Source organism: Trachypithecus francoisi, unplaced genomic scaffold, assembly GCF_009764315.1.
Source record: "Trachypithecus francoisi isolate TF-2019V2 unplaced genomic scaffold, Tfra_2.0 Contig00390, whole genome shotgun sequence".
NCBI lineage: Eukaryota > Metazoa > Chordata > Mammalia > Primates > Cercopithecidae > Trachypithecus > Trachypithecus francoisi.
In genome coordinates this window covers 3103-18034 of record NW_022680611.1, presented here as the reverse complement: position 1 = coordinate 18034, position 14932 = coordinate 3103, and the positions used below count along the sequence as shown (strand labels likewise).

The following is a 14932-nucleotide window of genomic DNA, read 5'->3' as shown; positions in this document are numbered from 1 at the left end:
GCATTCCTCCCCCTTTGACTTCCCAAAGTGGTGGGATTACAGGCGTGAGCTACTGCACCCAGCCAAAAGTCTTTCTTTTTCTTTTTCTATTTTTGAAACGGAGTCTCATTCTGTCACCCAAGCTGGAGTGCAGTGACACGATCTCAGCTCACTGCAACCTCCACCTCCCAGGTTCAAGCGATTCTCCTGCCTCAGCCTCCCCAGTAGCTGGGATCACAGGCCCACACCACCACACCTGGCTGATTTTAGTATTTTTAGTAGAGACGTGGTTTCACCATATTGGTCAGATTGGTCTCGAACTCCTGATCTCAAGTGATTCGCCTGCCTCGGGTTCCCAAAGTACTGGGATTAGAGGCCAAAAGTCATTTTTGAGGAGATACATAGTGATATCAATGAACTGATCTGTTGATTCTATAGAATGGAATTTGTCAACATTTGGAAGCTTCACATAATTCAGTGAACCGCTGTCTTCCGGGTGACCAGTGTATGACCTAGAAAATCACGTGAGGGCAAAAGAACCACTAGTGCGGGTAGATTGATGGTGTTTAGTGTCACGGTGTATGAAAATTTATTGTTATGAATCAGATTTCACATTGCAACTAAGCTTTAAGCAGCCACCACTTTGTGAATTGTGGTGTAGTATCCAAGAAGAATATCCACAAACATCTCCACGTATTCTTAGCCAAAAGGCCAGGAAGTGACGCAAATCTCTTAAAAGGCTGAGTATACTCCTCCCTTTTCTAGCTGTTTATCTGAGTGAGGCTGGGTGTTTGCACGTCCTTCTGCCCGAACACAGGTCTCGGCAGAGTGTGGGCGTGAGTGGACGTGGAGACCCAGCACTCTCCTTAGGAGCTGAACAGGAGAGGCCTGTGCAGCGCACAGAGTGGCACACTCTCCTCATTCATTATTTTGTTTTGGAAAGTAGTTATTTTAAAAATAAAAGTAATGTATGTTAATAGTAATGGGTTTATTGTTTTTTAATGAATTAAATATTTGAAAATGTCTCAGTTTTCATTTCCTGTGTAGTACGTATCAGTTGATCTAAAAGCTCTTTGGGGTCTTCCACAGAGGTAAAGAGTGTGGAGGGCCATGGAACTGGAAGGTTGGAGAGGAAACCTGGGACCCATCAGCCTTTGCCACTGGCTCCCTCCCTCACTGGCGGCGAAGCTGAGCCTGGAGAGCCCTTCCAAGGGGTCAGGAAAGCCACCGGCGGAGCTCTGGCTCCTTGCTGAGCTCTCCTGGGCGTGGCAGGTGCTTTGCTAGTGGCCTTGGGCTTGGATCCTTGACAATGCTCTTTTTGGGGTCCGGGTGAGGGAGAGTGGAGGAGGTGGTGAGAACCCGCACTTTGGCATCAGGAAAGGGGGTTTTCTGTGGTCACCCCTTGTGGATTGCCCTGCACCCTCCTCTGTGCAGAGGTGGGGAGAGGCATTGCCTGTTTTGAGGGAGCCAAGATGCGGTGTATGAGAGTGAGGCTCCTTCGGAAAGCCCCGTGTGCATGGTGAGTAGTTAGGCATGTCTTCAGGTCTTCAGCTCTCACCCAGCCTCCCAGGGAGGAAAGGGCCCTCAGGGCGGGGGACTTTCTGCAGGAGATAGTAAAAAATCGAAGTAAAAAGGTGATTCCAGCCTGGTCAACATGGCGAAACACTGTCTCTACTAAAAATACTAAAAATTAGCCAGGCCTAGTCGTAGGCACCCGTAGTCCCAGCTACTCAGGAGGCTGAGACAGGAGAATCACTTGAACGTGGGAGGCAGAGGTTGCAGCGAGCCGAGATCGTGCCACTGCGCTCCAGCCTGGGCAAGAGAGTGAGACTCTGTCTCAAAAAAAAAAAAAAAAGAAAAATCAAGGTGATTCCTAGAAGTATGGAAACTTCCAAGTAGGTGACAGCAAGGGGCTGTTTCCTGTTGTGAGCTGGTGGGTGAATCCGCTGAACACATGCTCTGCTCTCGATGCCACCAGTGGAGCTTTGCCCGCAGTCTCTGTCCACGCACCCTGGGCCACGGGGGAATGGATGTTGTCCATTTCTTTGTCTCTCGCAGGTGATGCTGGCGCAGGGGTGGGTGGCACCTGTCTGTGGGGCCTTTGCCTGCCTCCCCAAGGTGCTGGCGTGTTCTGTTGCTGAGCCGCTCTGGAGCTTCAGTGTCCCTGGCATGGGTGACACTGCTGGGAGTGCCTCTGGGCTCCTTGCCTGTGCCCTTTTTTTTTTCTCGGATGGATTTCTGGAAGCGAGGCTACTTCTCAGTCCTATTTCCGAATCGCTTCCTCAGTGAGTCCTCCCCTGGCTGCAGGTGCAGAGCAGGAGCGCCACTCCTGCACGCCCATGCCTGTGGCATGCCCAGCTGATCAGGGCAGAGCAGCCCAGCTCAGTTTCTTTGTTTAGGCCCATTGAGAGTTTCTTGTGTCACTTGAATTCCTCTTCTGGGAATTTTTAGTTGGTGCCATTTTGCTGAGTTTTCTCTTGAGTTCCAAGCCTCTCGTGGCACTGTGAATTTGCTGTGGGGTGCAGGTGGAGGCCCACGGCGGCTGGATCTGGAAATTCTTTCCCACCCCAACTGTGGTCCTGGTGGTTTTTTAGGTGGAGGTGGCTTTGTCATCTTGCCGTGGCTCCCGCAGCTCAATGCTGGGCTGCTGTCCTCACTCTCAGCAAGGAAGGCGGCCCCTCCCACACAGGTTGCGGGGATGGGCTGCTTTGTTCTTGTGGTTTTTCTCTCCTTTGAGTTGATATTTTAAACCTTGTATCTCATCACCTCTTCTGGCACTTGCTGGCGTGTGGTGAAAGCTGAGGATGGGAGAGGCCATAGGGCTTTCTCCGTCCTCATCCGCCTGCAAGAGCTCTGACCAGCCTGGGCTCAAAGGGACCATGTCCCTCCTGCACTGCCTGCGCCGGTGTCGTTTATTATGAATGTCATTGTCGTTCCTCTGCGCTGTGTCCTGGTCACAGGCCTGTCTGTCAGAGTGGCTTCCTGCCGGCTCTGTGGTCCCTCCAGGCATTTCTGTGCTCTGTGCTTTCTGTGCGGTGGCGTATCGGGTCTTCCTCATCACATGTCCTTTTCAGGACCCTTCTTGATTTGTTTCTCTTTGTTTTAACCCCCACGTTGGGTGTGTTTGATGGTGAAGCCCCTGGTGTAAGAGGAGGGCTGCACTTGCCCACATGCCATACACTCCTCTTGCTTCAAACCCACAGGATGGGGTGTGTGTGTGAGGCCAGGCCCTGGGTCCTCCCTCGTGGGGCAGGCCTGGGCACCTCTGCCCAGGTCTAGGTGGGTCACGTGGTGGGGCTGGGTAAGCCCTGGGGGAGGATGCTGTGCCCCCAGCTCGGCCAGTCCGGTCTTCTTACAAGTGCTGTTGGCCCTGTGTGCAGCCAGGCAGGCATGTGGATGTGCTCGGATATTTATTTGATCGTCTTATGCGTTCTTCAAATATAAAACATTATTGGCCAGGCGCGGTGGCTCACGCCTGTAATCCCAACACTTTGGGAGGCCTAGGCAGGAGGGTCACAAGGTCAGGAGATTGAGACCATCCTGGCTAACACGGTGAAACCCCGTCTCTGCTAAAAATACAAAAAATGAGCTGGGCGTGGTGGTGCGCACCTGTAGTCCTAGCTACTTGGGAGGCTGAGGCAGGAGAATCGATCACTTGAACTTGGGAGGCAGAGGTTGCAGTCAGCCAAGATGGCGTGCCACTGCACTCCAGCCTGGGTGACAGAGCAAGACTCCGTTTCAAAAAAAAAAAAAAAACACACACATACACATTATTTCTATAGTAGAACCTCAGATCAGGAATTTCAGTAAGAGCAAACAGAACACAAACCAGTAACTGTTAGCTTTAACCAAAAGAAGTAAACTGCAGACATTGAAATAGTATCTTGGAGCCGGGCGCCGTGTCTGATGCCTGTAATCCCAGCCCTTTGGGAGGCTGAGGCAGGCGGATTACTTGAGGACAGGAATTCGAGATCAGCCTGGCCAACAGGGTGAAACCCCATCTCTACTAAAAATACAAAAAAATTAGCCTGGCGGGCACAGTGGCTCACACTTGTAATCTCAGCACTTTGGGAGGCCGAGGCGGGTGGATCACGAGGTCGGGAGGTCGAGACCATCCTGGCTAACACGGTGAAACCCCGTCTCTACTAAAGATACAAAAAAAATTAGCTGGGCGTGGTGGCAGGTGCCTGTAGTCCCAGCTACTCGGGAGACTAAGGCAGGAGGATGGCGTGAACCCGGGAGGCGGAGCTTGCAGTGAGCCAAGATTGCACCACTGTGCTCCAGCCTGGGAGCAACAGAGCAAGACTGTGTCTCAAAAAAAAAAAAAAAAAAAAAATTAGCCTGGCATGGTGGCATGCATCTGTAGCTCCAGCTACTCCAGAGGCTGAGGTGGGAGAATCTCTTGAACCCGGAGGCAGAGGGTGCAGTGAGCCGAGATCTCACCACTGCACTGCAGCCTGGGTGACAGTGTGAGACCCTGTCTCAAGCAATCAGTCAATCAATAAAATAATACCTTGGCCAGGTGTAGTGGCTCATGCCTGTAATCCCAGCACTGTGGGAGGCTGAGGCAGAAGGATTGCTTGAGCCCAGGAGTTCAAGGCCAGCCTGGGCAACATTAGCAAGACCCCGTCTCATAAAAAAAGGAAAAAAAATTAGCCGGGCATGGTGATGTGTGCCTGTGGTCCCAGCTATTTGGGAGGCTGAGGTGGGAAAACGGCTTGGGCGTAGGAGATCAAGGCTACAGTGAGCTGTGGTGGCGCCACTGCTCTCCAACCTGGGTGACCGAGCAAGACTTTGTCTTTAAAAACAAAAATCTCTGAACTCTCAGGAATCAGAAGTGAGGTGTGCTTGCTCATAATGTATATTGAATCAAAGCCTGTATTTGAAAGTTGCTCTTTGAATTTCTGCCATCTCTGAATAAAAGTGTTTTACTATGAGGGAAAAGCCAGAGGAGATGTTCTTACGGCAAGTCCAACTTGGGTCTTTCAGGGCTTTGTGATTATAAACTACTCTGCGGGTCCTGAGCACTGAATCGGGGGTCCCAGCTTGCGGGGTAACTTGAGGGTGATCATCTCCTCCAGCTGTTGACTCCACGGGCAGCCACCTTTCGGGAGGCAGTTCTGCGCCTCACCACAGCTTTGTTAAGGCAGCAATAACCTGTGTCACCTGCCCGTTTCTGCGGCACGGTCCTCCCCAACCTGTTCCCTGCTGTGTGGATGCCACTGGCAGTGAGGGGACAACAGGCACTGTGTCTGGTATCTGCAGGCTCCGTTGCAGATACAGATGAAGGCCCTGCATGGCAGTGGCGTGTGTGCTGGGTTACATGTGGTGTTCTCTGCTCATCCAAAGTGAGGCTGGCTCTGAGGGGAAGGCCAAGGCCACGGGGTGTTCATGTGCCAGGAGGAGCGTGGAGAATTTCTGTTTGTGATTTTCACGGGAGCATCACTTTCTTGTTTCTTTCCACAGGCACCAGTTTGTAGAAAATAATTTAATACTAAAGATGGGCCCGGTGGATAAGCGGAAGGTGAGTGGTCAGTGGTCCCGATGCTCCGCACGCACGCCTGCATCTTCCTCAACTCCAGCTCAAGGGAGGGCAGCTTGGTGGTGTGGTCATCAAACATCATCTCTAGATTTCAAGCTTGGGAAGGCTGTGAGCCCTCGAGAGAAGCCGTGTGGAGCCACACACGTGGTGGTTAGGGCCGAACAGAAGCAACCTCGGCACGCTCCTGGGAGTCTGGGGCTGCCTGTTGTGAGGTTTCCATCAAGTTGAAGAGGCCACGTCTGATATTGTAGCCAGGGTTCTCATATTGCTTTAGAAGTGTTTCAAAACCATTTAAGGGCTGCTCTTTATTTTATGGATTGAAGGGATCCAGCACTTAGCACGTGGTCTGTGTGGAGCCAGGCAGGACTGTGGATGTGCTCAGATATTTATTTGATCATTTTGTACCTTCCTCAAATATAAGTCATATTACTTCTATAGAACATCAGATCAGGAACTTCAGTATGATCAGACAGAACACAAACCAGTAACTGTTAGCTTTAACGCTTGAGTAGAAAATACTCAACTCCAGGTGCTCACATGGGGCCACTTCCAAGCGCAGGCTCCTGGCCTCTGTTCCTAGCCGTGTGTCCTCCGCAGGCAAGGACCTTGGTGCGGGTGTGTGGAGGCCGGCTCCCGAGAGCAGGCTCCTGTCCCAGGCAGAGCAGAGGGGCCAGGGGAGCCATGGGCCTGACCTGGATGGGCCTGAGCTGAATGGGCCTGACCTGGATGGACCTGACCTGGATGGGCCTGAGCTGCAGCCCCTGTGACCTTAGAAACTGGGCCCGGCGGGGCAGGAAGTACCCTGCCCTCGGTGAGCGCACAGGTGGTGGCGGTGGCCCTGTGCTTCCAGCAGCGCCGAGGGGCCACCCAGCCCCTAGGCTCCAGGAGATGCTGCCAGCACTGGCCTCTGAGGCCTGTTTTGTGTGTTTTGGTGTCAGGGTTTATTCGCACGACGACGACAGTTGTTGCTCACAGAAGGACCACATTTATATTACGTGGATCCTGTCAACAAAGTCCTGAAAGGTGAAATTCCTTGGTCACAAGAACTTCGACCAGAGGCCAAGAATTTTAAAACGTTCTTTGTCCACACGGTGAGTCTGTTCCCAGGGATTCCTGTGTGCAGGGCCATGGGAGGGCTTTGCAGCACATGGGAAGCAGCCGCAGGCCTTGGCCAGAGGGAGCAGCGGGGATGGGGCAGCTGCTTCGCCCTTTCCAACATCCCACATGCCCACAGTAGCGGCTCAGTCCTGAGGGGCAAGGGACACCCAGTGCTTGTTTTTCAGTTTGGTGGTGACTGGGGTGTGGTCATCAGCCTGCATATTTGCTTTCTGCTTGTGTGAAGAACCACCACACCCATGTGCTTCCAGGACTCGGAATGGCTGGTAGCAGGCAACTCACCAGGTTGGGGTCGGGGTTTTGGTGGGACTCCTTCGGGAGCACTAAACGGCTTCTGTCTTTGCAGCCTAACAGGACGTATTATCTGATGGACCCCAGTGGGAACGCACACAAGTGGTGCAGGAAGATCCAGGAGGTTTGGAGGCAGCGATACCAGAGCCACCCAGACGCCGCTGTGCAGTGACGTGGCCTGCGGCCGGGCTGCCTTCGCTGCCAGGACACCTGCCCCAGCGCGGCTTGGCCGCCATCCGGGACGCTTCCAGACCACCTGCCAGCCATCACAAGGGGAACGCAGAGGCGGAAACCTTGTAGCATTTTTATTTAAAAGAAAAGAAGAAAAAACACACCCAACCACACAAAGAACAAAACCAGTAACAAACACAAAGGAATTCAGGGTCGCTTTGCTTGCTCTCTGTGCTCCGTGGAGGCCTCCATGTGCCCTTGTTGCCATGGGGACCCAGCTCCGCGCACGTCAGCCAAGTCCCACCCAGACTAGTGGACAGACCTGGTGTCACCAGCTTCTCCTAGCATCAGTCCGAACCATGCACCCGCCCTGCCCCTACTGTGTGCTGGTCCTGCTGTGGCTAAGGGGACCGGGTGTGTTTGGCTCTTTCTGCCCCTCCCACTGTGGTCCTGGAACTTCCCCAGGGAGGGAGCCTTGTGCTTCTGTCATGTGCTCCCTTTCTTGCGTCTCCCTGTGTGTGGCCCTTAGGCCTGGCTGGGCCCATGGCATATCCCTGTGGTGGCTCTGGTGGGAGGCTTTCTGTGGCCCCTGCTGTGTCCGCAGGCACTCGCGTGGTGAGGAGCGGGAGGGGTTGGAGTGGTGTGGGAGCAGGCTGCCCAGTGCAGGGTGCCATCGACGGCCCCGGATTCCTTGTCCTACTTAGCAGTGTTGGTCTCTGGGGCTGGAAGCCGAGCGCATGCTGGGAGCTGTACTGTCAGAGGTGAGCCCAATTAGTACCCAACCGGCTCACTGCATGAGATAGGCCTGCCCCAAGCCCTGGGTGGGGCCAGGAGGTGCCTTGGAGAATCCAGCCAGAGCAGAGAGGGCATGCCGACCTGTGTGTGGAGGAGAGAGGCCTGAGGACCTACTAAACGGTTTAAATGTCCAGGCCTCCCCAGTCAGTGAAGTAGGGTCTGAGAGAACCCTGGCCTCAGCAGACCCAGGGTGATTCTGTCTCCTGCAGACCACACCGGGGAGTGCAGGCACCACCATCACACACACCCCTTTTGTGCTGTGGCTAAAATGTCTCAGAGCCCGCTCAGAGTTTCTACATCTCTGCATCAAAAATCTCAGCCTTCTCTTGCTGCGAGCTCATCTGGCCCCATAGAGAGTGGACTTTGCCAGTTGCTGTTGCACAGGAGGTGGGAACAGGACACTTCAACCCCAGCTTGCTGGTGTACTTTCCTCTACCGGTTTTGGGGCTGTTTCCCTTTGATGCTTTGGTGGCCTTCCCTGCTGTACAGCACAGATAGGCCAGATGCATTTGTCCTTTGCCTAGCTACTCCCCAGGCACACACTGCTTCTGCTGGCCTGGCAGGTCCAGGTCCTCCTCTCCCTGCCCAGGTTGTCCCCGGAGGGCAGCCCTCAGTCCCGTGGGGGAGAGGCAGACATCGCTGCCCACAGACCTGCCTCTGACTCAACTGTGTTCACCCTCCCTGGTCCCTACTCCCAAGTCACAGATGACTCAGCAGTGACCCTGTGTGTCAGGCCAGGTCCAAACTGAGAGGGAAGGTGTCCTTTTTACACTGCTAATGATGAGAATGGCTCTTTTTAGCTAGGCAAGTGCAGATGGGAGCCTGGACTGCCTGGGCTTTGGCTGCTGTTGTGTGTGAGCTGCACGTGAGCCTGTGACCGCGAGCTGGGACGAGCTGGGCCACACCTACCCGGGGGCGCCCCAGGGAGCAGGACGCTCCGGGGCCCAGCACGTTGCCCTGGGCCTGTGGCCGGAGTCAAGTCCTCTCTCCTCCTCCTGGCTTTTGGAAAGGCTTGGCTGTGTTAGGGAGTCTCTCTTGGTCCTTTCAGGAATTTCTGTTCAGGCTTACTTCTCCTTATCAGCTCTTTTATCCATCTCAGAACGTCCTGTGTCTCCGTGTAGGAGAGTGGCTTCCTAACCCTCCTAACTGCACATACAGGCACAGGAAGGACGTCTCTCAGGCGTCTGGTTATAGGGGAACAAGGGGAGCAGGGACGTGGCTTTCATTGGAGCACTCGGCTGGGCTGCTTGGGGAGACTCTTCCGTGTGTTCTTCCTCTGGATAGAGCCGCCACCTCCTGGGCGTCACTGGCAAGCTCCATCTTAACCTCCAGAGCCACAGAACTAGGGACTCAGAGCCAGAGCTGGCAGCTGACAGCTGACGATGCCATTGCCTGAGCTAATGACAGCCAAGCCCTTCTGTGGGTCACCTTTCTCCTCACCCAGCCCCTTTCTCTTACCTTTTTAAAGGCTCATGTGTTTTCTTTCTTTACCCTGTGCTTGCTCATGTCAACTCCAGTTTTATCTAGCACATCCTTAGAGCCATCACCTGGCATGCAGGTGCCTTACACTCTACGGTGGAACGTGGGGTACCATGTGTGCACACAGACATGCTTACATGGAATTACAGTTGTGGGTTTCTCCAAGGTGAGGAAGATTTCACCTGCTGTTTAATAGACCTGGGGCCATGTGCCTCCCCACATGTGGGCAAGGACAGGTGGAATGTCAGGACCACACTCTGTGTGGCTTCTCGGCACAAAGGGGAGGGAGGCTGTGGTCGCTGCCGGCCTAGGTGCCCCAGGTGCCTTGCCTTTCTCTGGGACACAGCTGGGGGCTGGCTTCTGAGGGACTCTTTTCTCCCCTCTTTGGCCCCAGCCAGGGCGGTGGGCAGTCCTGGTGTGGAGCACAAGCCTCTCCACGCTAGTGAAATGGCTCTGCACCACGGCTACCAGGTGGAACCTTAACTTACGGAAGGCTTGTTAACAATTCGTTTTGAGAGAGATGGCTGGTCACGCACAGCCGCTGGGGACTCCGCCTACTCCAGCCCTCTTGGGACACACTGTGGGATTTGCGGCCCTTCCTCAGAGGAATTGTGGAGACTGTCCCATGGCACAGACCCCCAGGCACCAGCACAGGGCTCTGGGTGACTCAAAACTGGCATTTGTCTCTGACAAGAGATCAGCTGTAGGCTCGCCGCCCAGAGAAGACCACTGTGAGCATTTTGGCCTGTATCCTGCCCCGCCATTTGTTCACTTGTTCAACTAAATTGGGAACATCCGACACGCCGTTTGCATCGTCTTCTCACTTGATATTTTAAGCATTTTCCCATGTCATGAGTTTCTCAGAAACACGTTTTTAACAATTGTAGTGTTTAGTCGTTGTCCATTTACTATAATTTGACCATTTCCCTACTGTAAAATATTTAGACGGTTTCTGATTTTTCCACTGTTTAAGTAATGCTGTGATGAATATCCTTAAAATTTTCTGATTTCTTTCCTTTTTTCCCCCTTAGATGCCTAGAAGTGGTATTTTGAGGTCAAAGAGTTTGTTCATTTTAAATATATTTCTCTGTCTCTCTCTCAACCTTATGTTTAGATGCTCAGAGTTCCAGTAGCAGAACCACCTTAGTTGTGTCCTGCAGATTCTGAACAAATCAGCTTCTGATAAACTGTGTGTGTTCCAAAGCATGTCTGATTAAGACCGCTCTTTATTTAAATGCTAAGAGGATGGCATTGCTGCAACCCATTTGTGGCCGATTTTTTCCAAGAGCCAGTTTCCTTGTTTTGGTGGCAAGAACCTGGCTCCGCCTGCGTGTCAGCTCTCTGCCATCCCGCTGCTGTGGCTGTCAAGCGCTTGGCGGTATTTTCAGACTCTTGTACTTTGTGTCCACAATGGTACTGGATTTGCATCTGCACAGTCAGCAGAGATAACGAGTGTTCAACTGACCTTGCCACATGCTTAGTGATTTGTAATTAAGTGTATACACTCAGAAAGTACATTAGGCCATTTGGAATCAGTAGCAGAGCAAAGCCTCCACTTGAAAAACACCATGTCGCTGATGGGGTTTTCCGAGTGTATTTGTCTCCCCGCTCCCGCCCCTGCTTCAGGCCTTGGTGGTTCAGAAGAGCCCCGCAGCCAGGCTGGCCTTTTCATTGCGGGGCGTGGTTGTCCCAGCTGGTGTAGATTTCAGGCCGCCTCCTCCCCACTCCCTGCCACAGTGTTGCAGATGGCCTGGCTGGCGGCAAGTCCAGACCACCCACATTTGGTTGGATTTTTCATTTCTCCACTTTAGTTGGTGTCCATTGATTGTACGGGGGAACATGCAGGTTTTTCTAGGCACCGCGTTCAGTGCTGCTTCACTCTACCAGAGATTACGGCCAAATAGCACAGAATTTGGTTTCTTGCCCTCCTCTGAAGCCTGAGGCCCCCTTGCCTGGCTGGTCCACAGAGCCGGGGTGCTCACTGCTGAGACTTCAGAGATCGCAGCTGCTGTGAGAATACGGTGAAGGTACTATGTTCTGGAAGATGTTGTCATACACTTTTCCCCAGTTATTTTCAAACCTGACATGGACCTATGTTGACTCACTGGGTGGGGTCCCTTCTTACGCAGCAGACGTGGCAAGTGCCTGAATCAGGGCTGGAGGCACTTCGGAGCCTCTGAGGGGCCACCACTTCTGGCCCACAATTGCGGGGTTGTAGATGAGGCTGCCTGTGGAGAACTGGTGTGAGGAGGAAGGCGTTTCCAACAAAGAGCACTTTGATCTGTTGAGATGGCTGTGGTGAGCACAACTGAACGAGCCTACGTGTGTACCTGAATTTTCCCCATAACTCGTTTCTTCAATATGAAGAAACACCAAGCTATGTACAGGGAACTTTTTACAAAAAGCAGACCTTTTTGCAGCCGTGTAACCCACATAGCCTCACCATCTGGCAGAATGACTACAAATAGGGGTCACTGTGCTGGTAAAAGCCTCTATTATGACTTTAAGTTGGACGTTGGCAAAATTGTTACAGTATTTAGAGCTGCTGTAGCTGCTCCTTCACAACATAAAATAGGAGAAATGACTAGTACGTCTTTCAGGCGTGTGGCAGTCAGAACATGCGTAATCTCTACCTGGTCTGTAGCTGTAACTGTGATGTACAGGCAAAGCAAAAATTAAGAGACTTATGAAAACAAATAATGCAATGATATTAGGATATACACTTTTGTATTTTTATTCTTATATAAGGTTATTTGCTGGCTATTGTTGGCCTCTAGTTCAGTCTGTGTTATTTAAATTCTAATATATGAATTATTTGGATTGAATTCATGTTCAGGGTTCACGTTGTTGTATGTATTGATGTACAGCCTTGAATGTGAATAATTATTGTAAACTATATTTTACAACTTTTTTTCTGGCTTTATTATATAAATTTTCTATTGGGTCAGTGATTTAATCATATAATTTAATGAATCTCTTCCTTTTTTTCCCCCAAATATTTGTGCTTTAGGTGTAGTTACCAGATGATGAATTTTCCTCGTATGCTCAGTAGTCTTGTAATAAAAAGCATGTAGAGTGGAGAGATTTGCTGGCGTGGCTCTTCCTTTGACCCCTTCACCGAGTGGGGGCGCGGTTGGGGGCGGTTCCCTGCCAGTGCCCTCTAGCGTTGGCGCCCCAAACCCGGTTCCACTCCTGCCGGAAGCGGGCCCATCCTGCTGCTTTTCCGGATGGGAACTTCTGCCTGCCACGTGAGGCTGTGGAGGGCCTTCTATAAGAGCGGACCTGTGGGCGGGAGAAAACGCAGAGGACGCTGTTAAAAGCCGGACCTTCCGGTGTAGCGTAGCTGTGGCGGGGCTTACTGGAATGGTGGCGGAGAATCACTGCGAGCTCCTGCCCAGTTCCTGCCACCGGCCCGGGGCGATCCCGGGGCGGGTCTGAGACGGCAGCCTGTGCCGCCCTTAAAGGCGGGGCTCACGCCCTGGCACAGCGACCCGGCAGCGTGTCCAACAGGGTCCGATTCAACCTCAGCGGCCCCTACTTCCTCACCACTGGGCAGACGCTGTGCCGGGACCGAAATCCTTCCTGTACCGCTTGTGCCAGGCCAACCCGACCCGGACTCGGACAAGGTGAGCGCCGCGCGGGCCAGCCGAAAGGGTCTGGGCCGTCCGGGCCTGTGGCCGCCGCACACGCCCTGCTCTGCGCAGAGGAGAGCTTAGCGGGAGCGGGCGACTCCCCTCCGGCTTCGAACCCGCGCTCCCTTGTCACCAGCTCGTCCCCAGCTTCCCCCGACCCCCTACCCTGGGAGCGGAGGGCGAGGATCGCGCGCTGGCGTCCACCGTTTTGAGGATACTGAGTCACTTCACCTTGAGGTGTCTCTACCTCACCGTCTTTGCTTTTCGGTGGAGGCGGCTCGGGGTCTCTTTGCTGTGATTCTACTTCTTTTTCTCAGTAGGTTCTTTTGCCCAGGGTATGTGAACGCCTTCTCTTCTCTGTCCCAGGGTACTTGCTGGCTCTGGAAACAGAACTCTTGCGCTGGTCTGTCCCTTCACATTCTGGACGTTTGAATTAACGCTGGCGCGGGGGTTGACATGGGCGGCCCTTTTTTCCCCGGTGACTTGCATTTAGAGAGTTGGCGCTCCATCCTCTCCATCCACAGCACGTATCACCCACTCAGCACCTCTTAGAAGATGCGTCCGTAGTGTATAGTATGATTTTTCGAAGGGAATTTTGCTCATGTTGAGGGTTGCTTTAGGGTTGTCCAGGAAGAGCCAGGTAGGGAATCTTTCAGTCTGCTTTGTAATTAGCTTAGTTTTCTCACTGTCTTCGCAAAAAGACAGGAATTTCCAGGTTAGTTTGCAGCTTGTTTTTCATGAAGCGAAATGCTCATGCTGTTGGGCAGATGGCAATAGAAACCTTTTATTACCTTTATTAAGAGTTGTGGAGCCGAGGAAGAGTGTCTTGGGAGTTGTGCAGGATTGAAACTTTGAAAAAAAGCCTGTTTGAAGAAGTTGTTACCTGTTTATTCAAGGCAGTTGACAAGCCTTACACTAACTTTGCTGGGTCTGTCAGTTGAGCTTACATGATTGCACTTGGCTTTGTGCCGTGACAGCCAACATTTGCCATGCATGAGGCTTCCCAGAAAGGCTCGGATCCCTCTTCAAGTTTGAGAAGCCTGACTGAGACCATTCTCATCTTGGCATGACCATGATCAGGAAAAGAGAATCTGGAGTTGCTGCTAAGGCCGCCTTGCGGGTAGAAATGAGGGTTTGAGATGCCAACACTCCTGTCTCTCCCCACAACTTCCAACTGTTTCCATTGCTCATTTGACCAAGCCCTCTCCTCAGAGAATGGACTCCCAGGAAATGACAGTGTCGGCTTTTGTTACCTGTGATTTTCCTTTTATAAGTGTGGGTATATGTTTTACTGTTTGGTTTTTCTTTTTAAATAGCACAGCTTAGTGGACACTCCCTTGCCTTTCTACTCAAGCATTCCTGTTTTGTATGTGAAATTAGATTTTAAATTGCTCTTGTCCATTGGGTTCTTTGAGGCAATGTCTGTCTATTCAGCACTGGAGCACTTGACTCAGAGCTGACTAACTTTAGCACAGTTAAGGTAGTTCATCCCTTTCTTTTACAGTCCCTTAAGATTTTGTAAAAAATTATGGGCTGGGCTCGGTGGCTCACGCCTGTAATCTCAACAGTTTGGGAGGCCGAGGCAGGTGGATCTCGTTGGAAACCAGCCTGGCCAATATGGTGACGCCCTGTCTCTAGTCAAAATGCAAAAAATGAGCCAGGCGTGGTGGCGCATGCCTGTAGTCCCAGCTACTCCGGAGGCTGAGGCAGAAGAATCGCTTGAACCCGGAAGGCAGAGGTTGCAGTGAGTCAAGATCACACCACTGCACTCCAGCTTGGATGATAGAGCAAGACTCCATCTCAAAAAAAAAAAAAAAAAAATGCTTTACTGTAGGAATCAATTCTTTGGGGGAGGGGTAACTAATCTTTCCGAATATATCTGTGTTATACTTGCTCTTTTCATCATCCTCCATTTAACCAGGTTTGA

General features: G+C 52.2%; 1 protein-coding gene and 1 long non-coding RNA gene across 2 annotated transcripts in view; one reads left to right on the top strand and one right to left on the bottom strand.

The window, feature by feature from the left end:
- The window catches only part of LOC117083793 (3-phosphoinositide-dependent protein kinase 1-like), a 76568-nt gene extending 69259 nt beyond the window's left edge, over nt 1–7309 (top strand). Inside the window, 3 exon segments of the mRNA XM_033211819.1 lie at nt 5446–5503; nt 6460–6612; nt 6984–7309. Coding sequence (XP_033067710.1) covers nt 5446–5503; nt 6460–6612; nt 6984–7100 — 328 coding nt within the window. The 3' untranslated portion in view covers nt 7101–7309.
- A 4481-nt stretch (nt 7310–11790) lies between these two features.
- On the bottom strand, nt 11791–14637 carry LOC117083797. Its single transcript, XR_004437213.1, has 2 exons — nt 13253–14637; nt 11791–12655 (listed from the first exon to the last, which is right to left on the bottom strand). It is a non-coding gene; the product is annotated as an uncharacterized LOC117083797 (long non-coding RNA).
- Nucleotides 14638–14932: the final 295 nt, after the last annotated feature.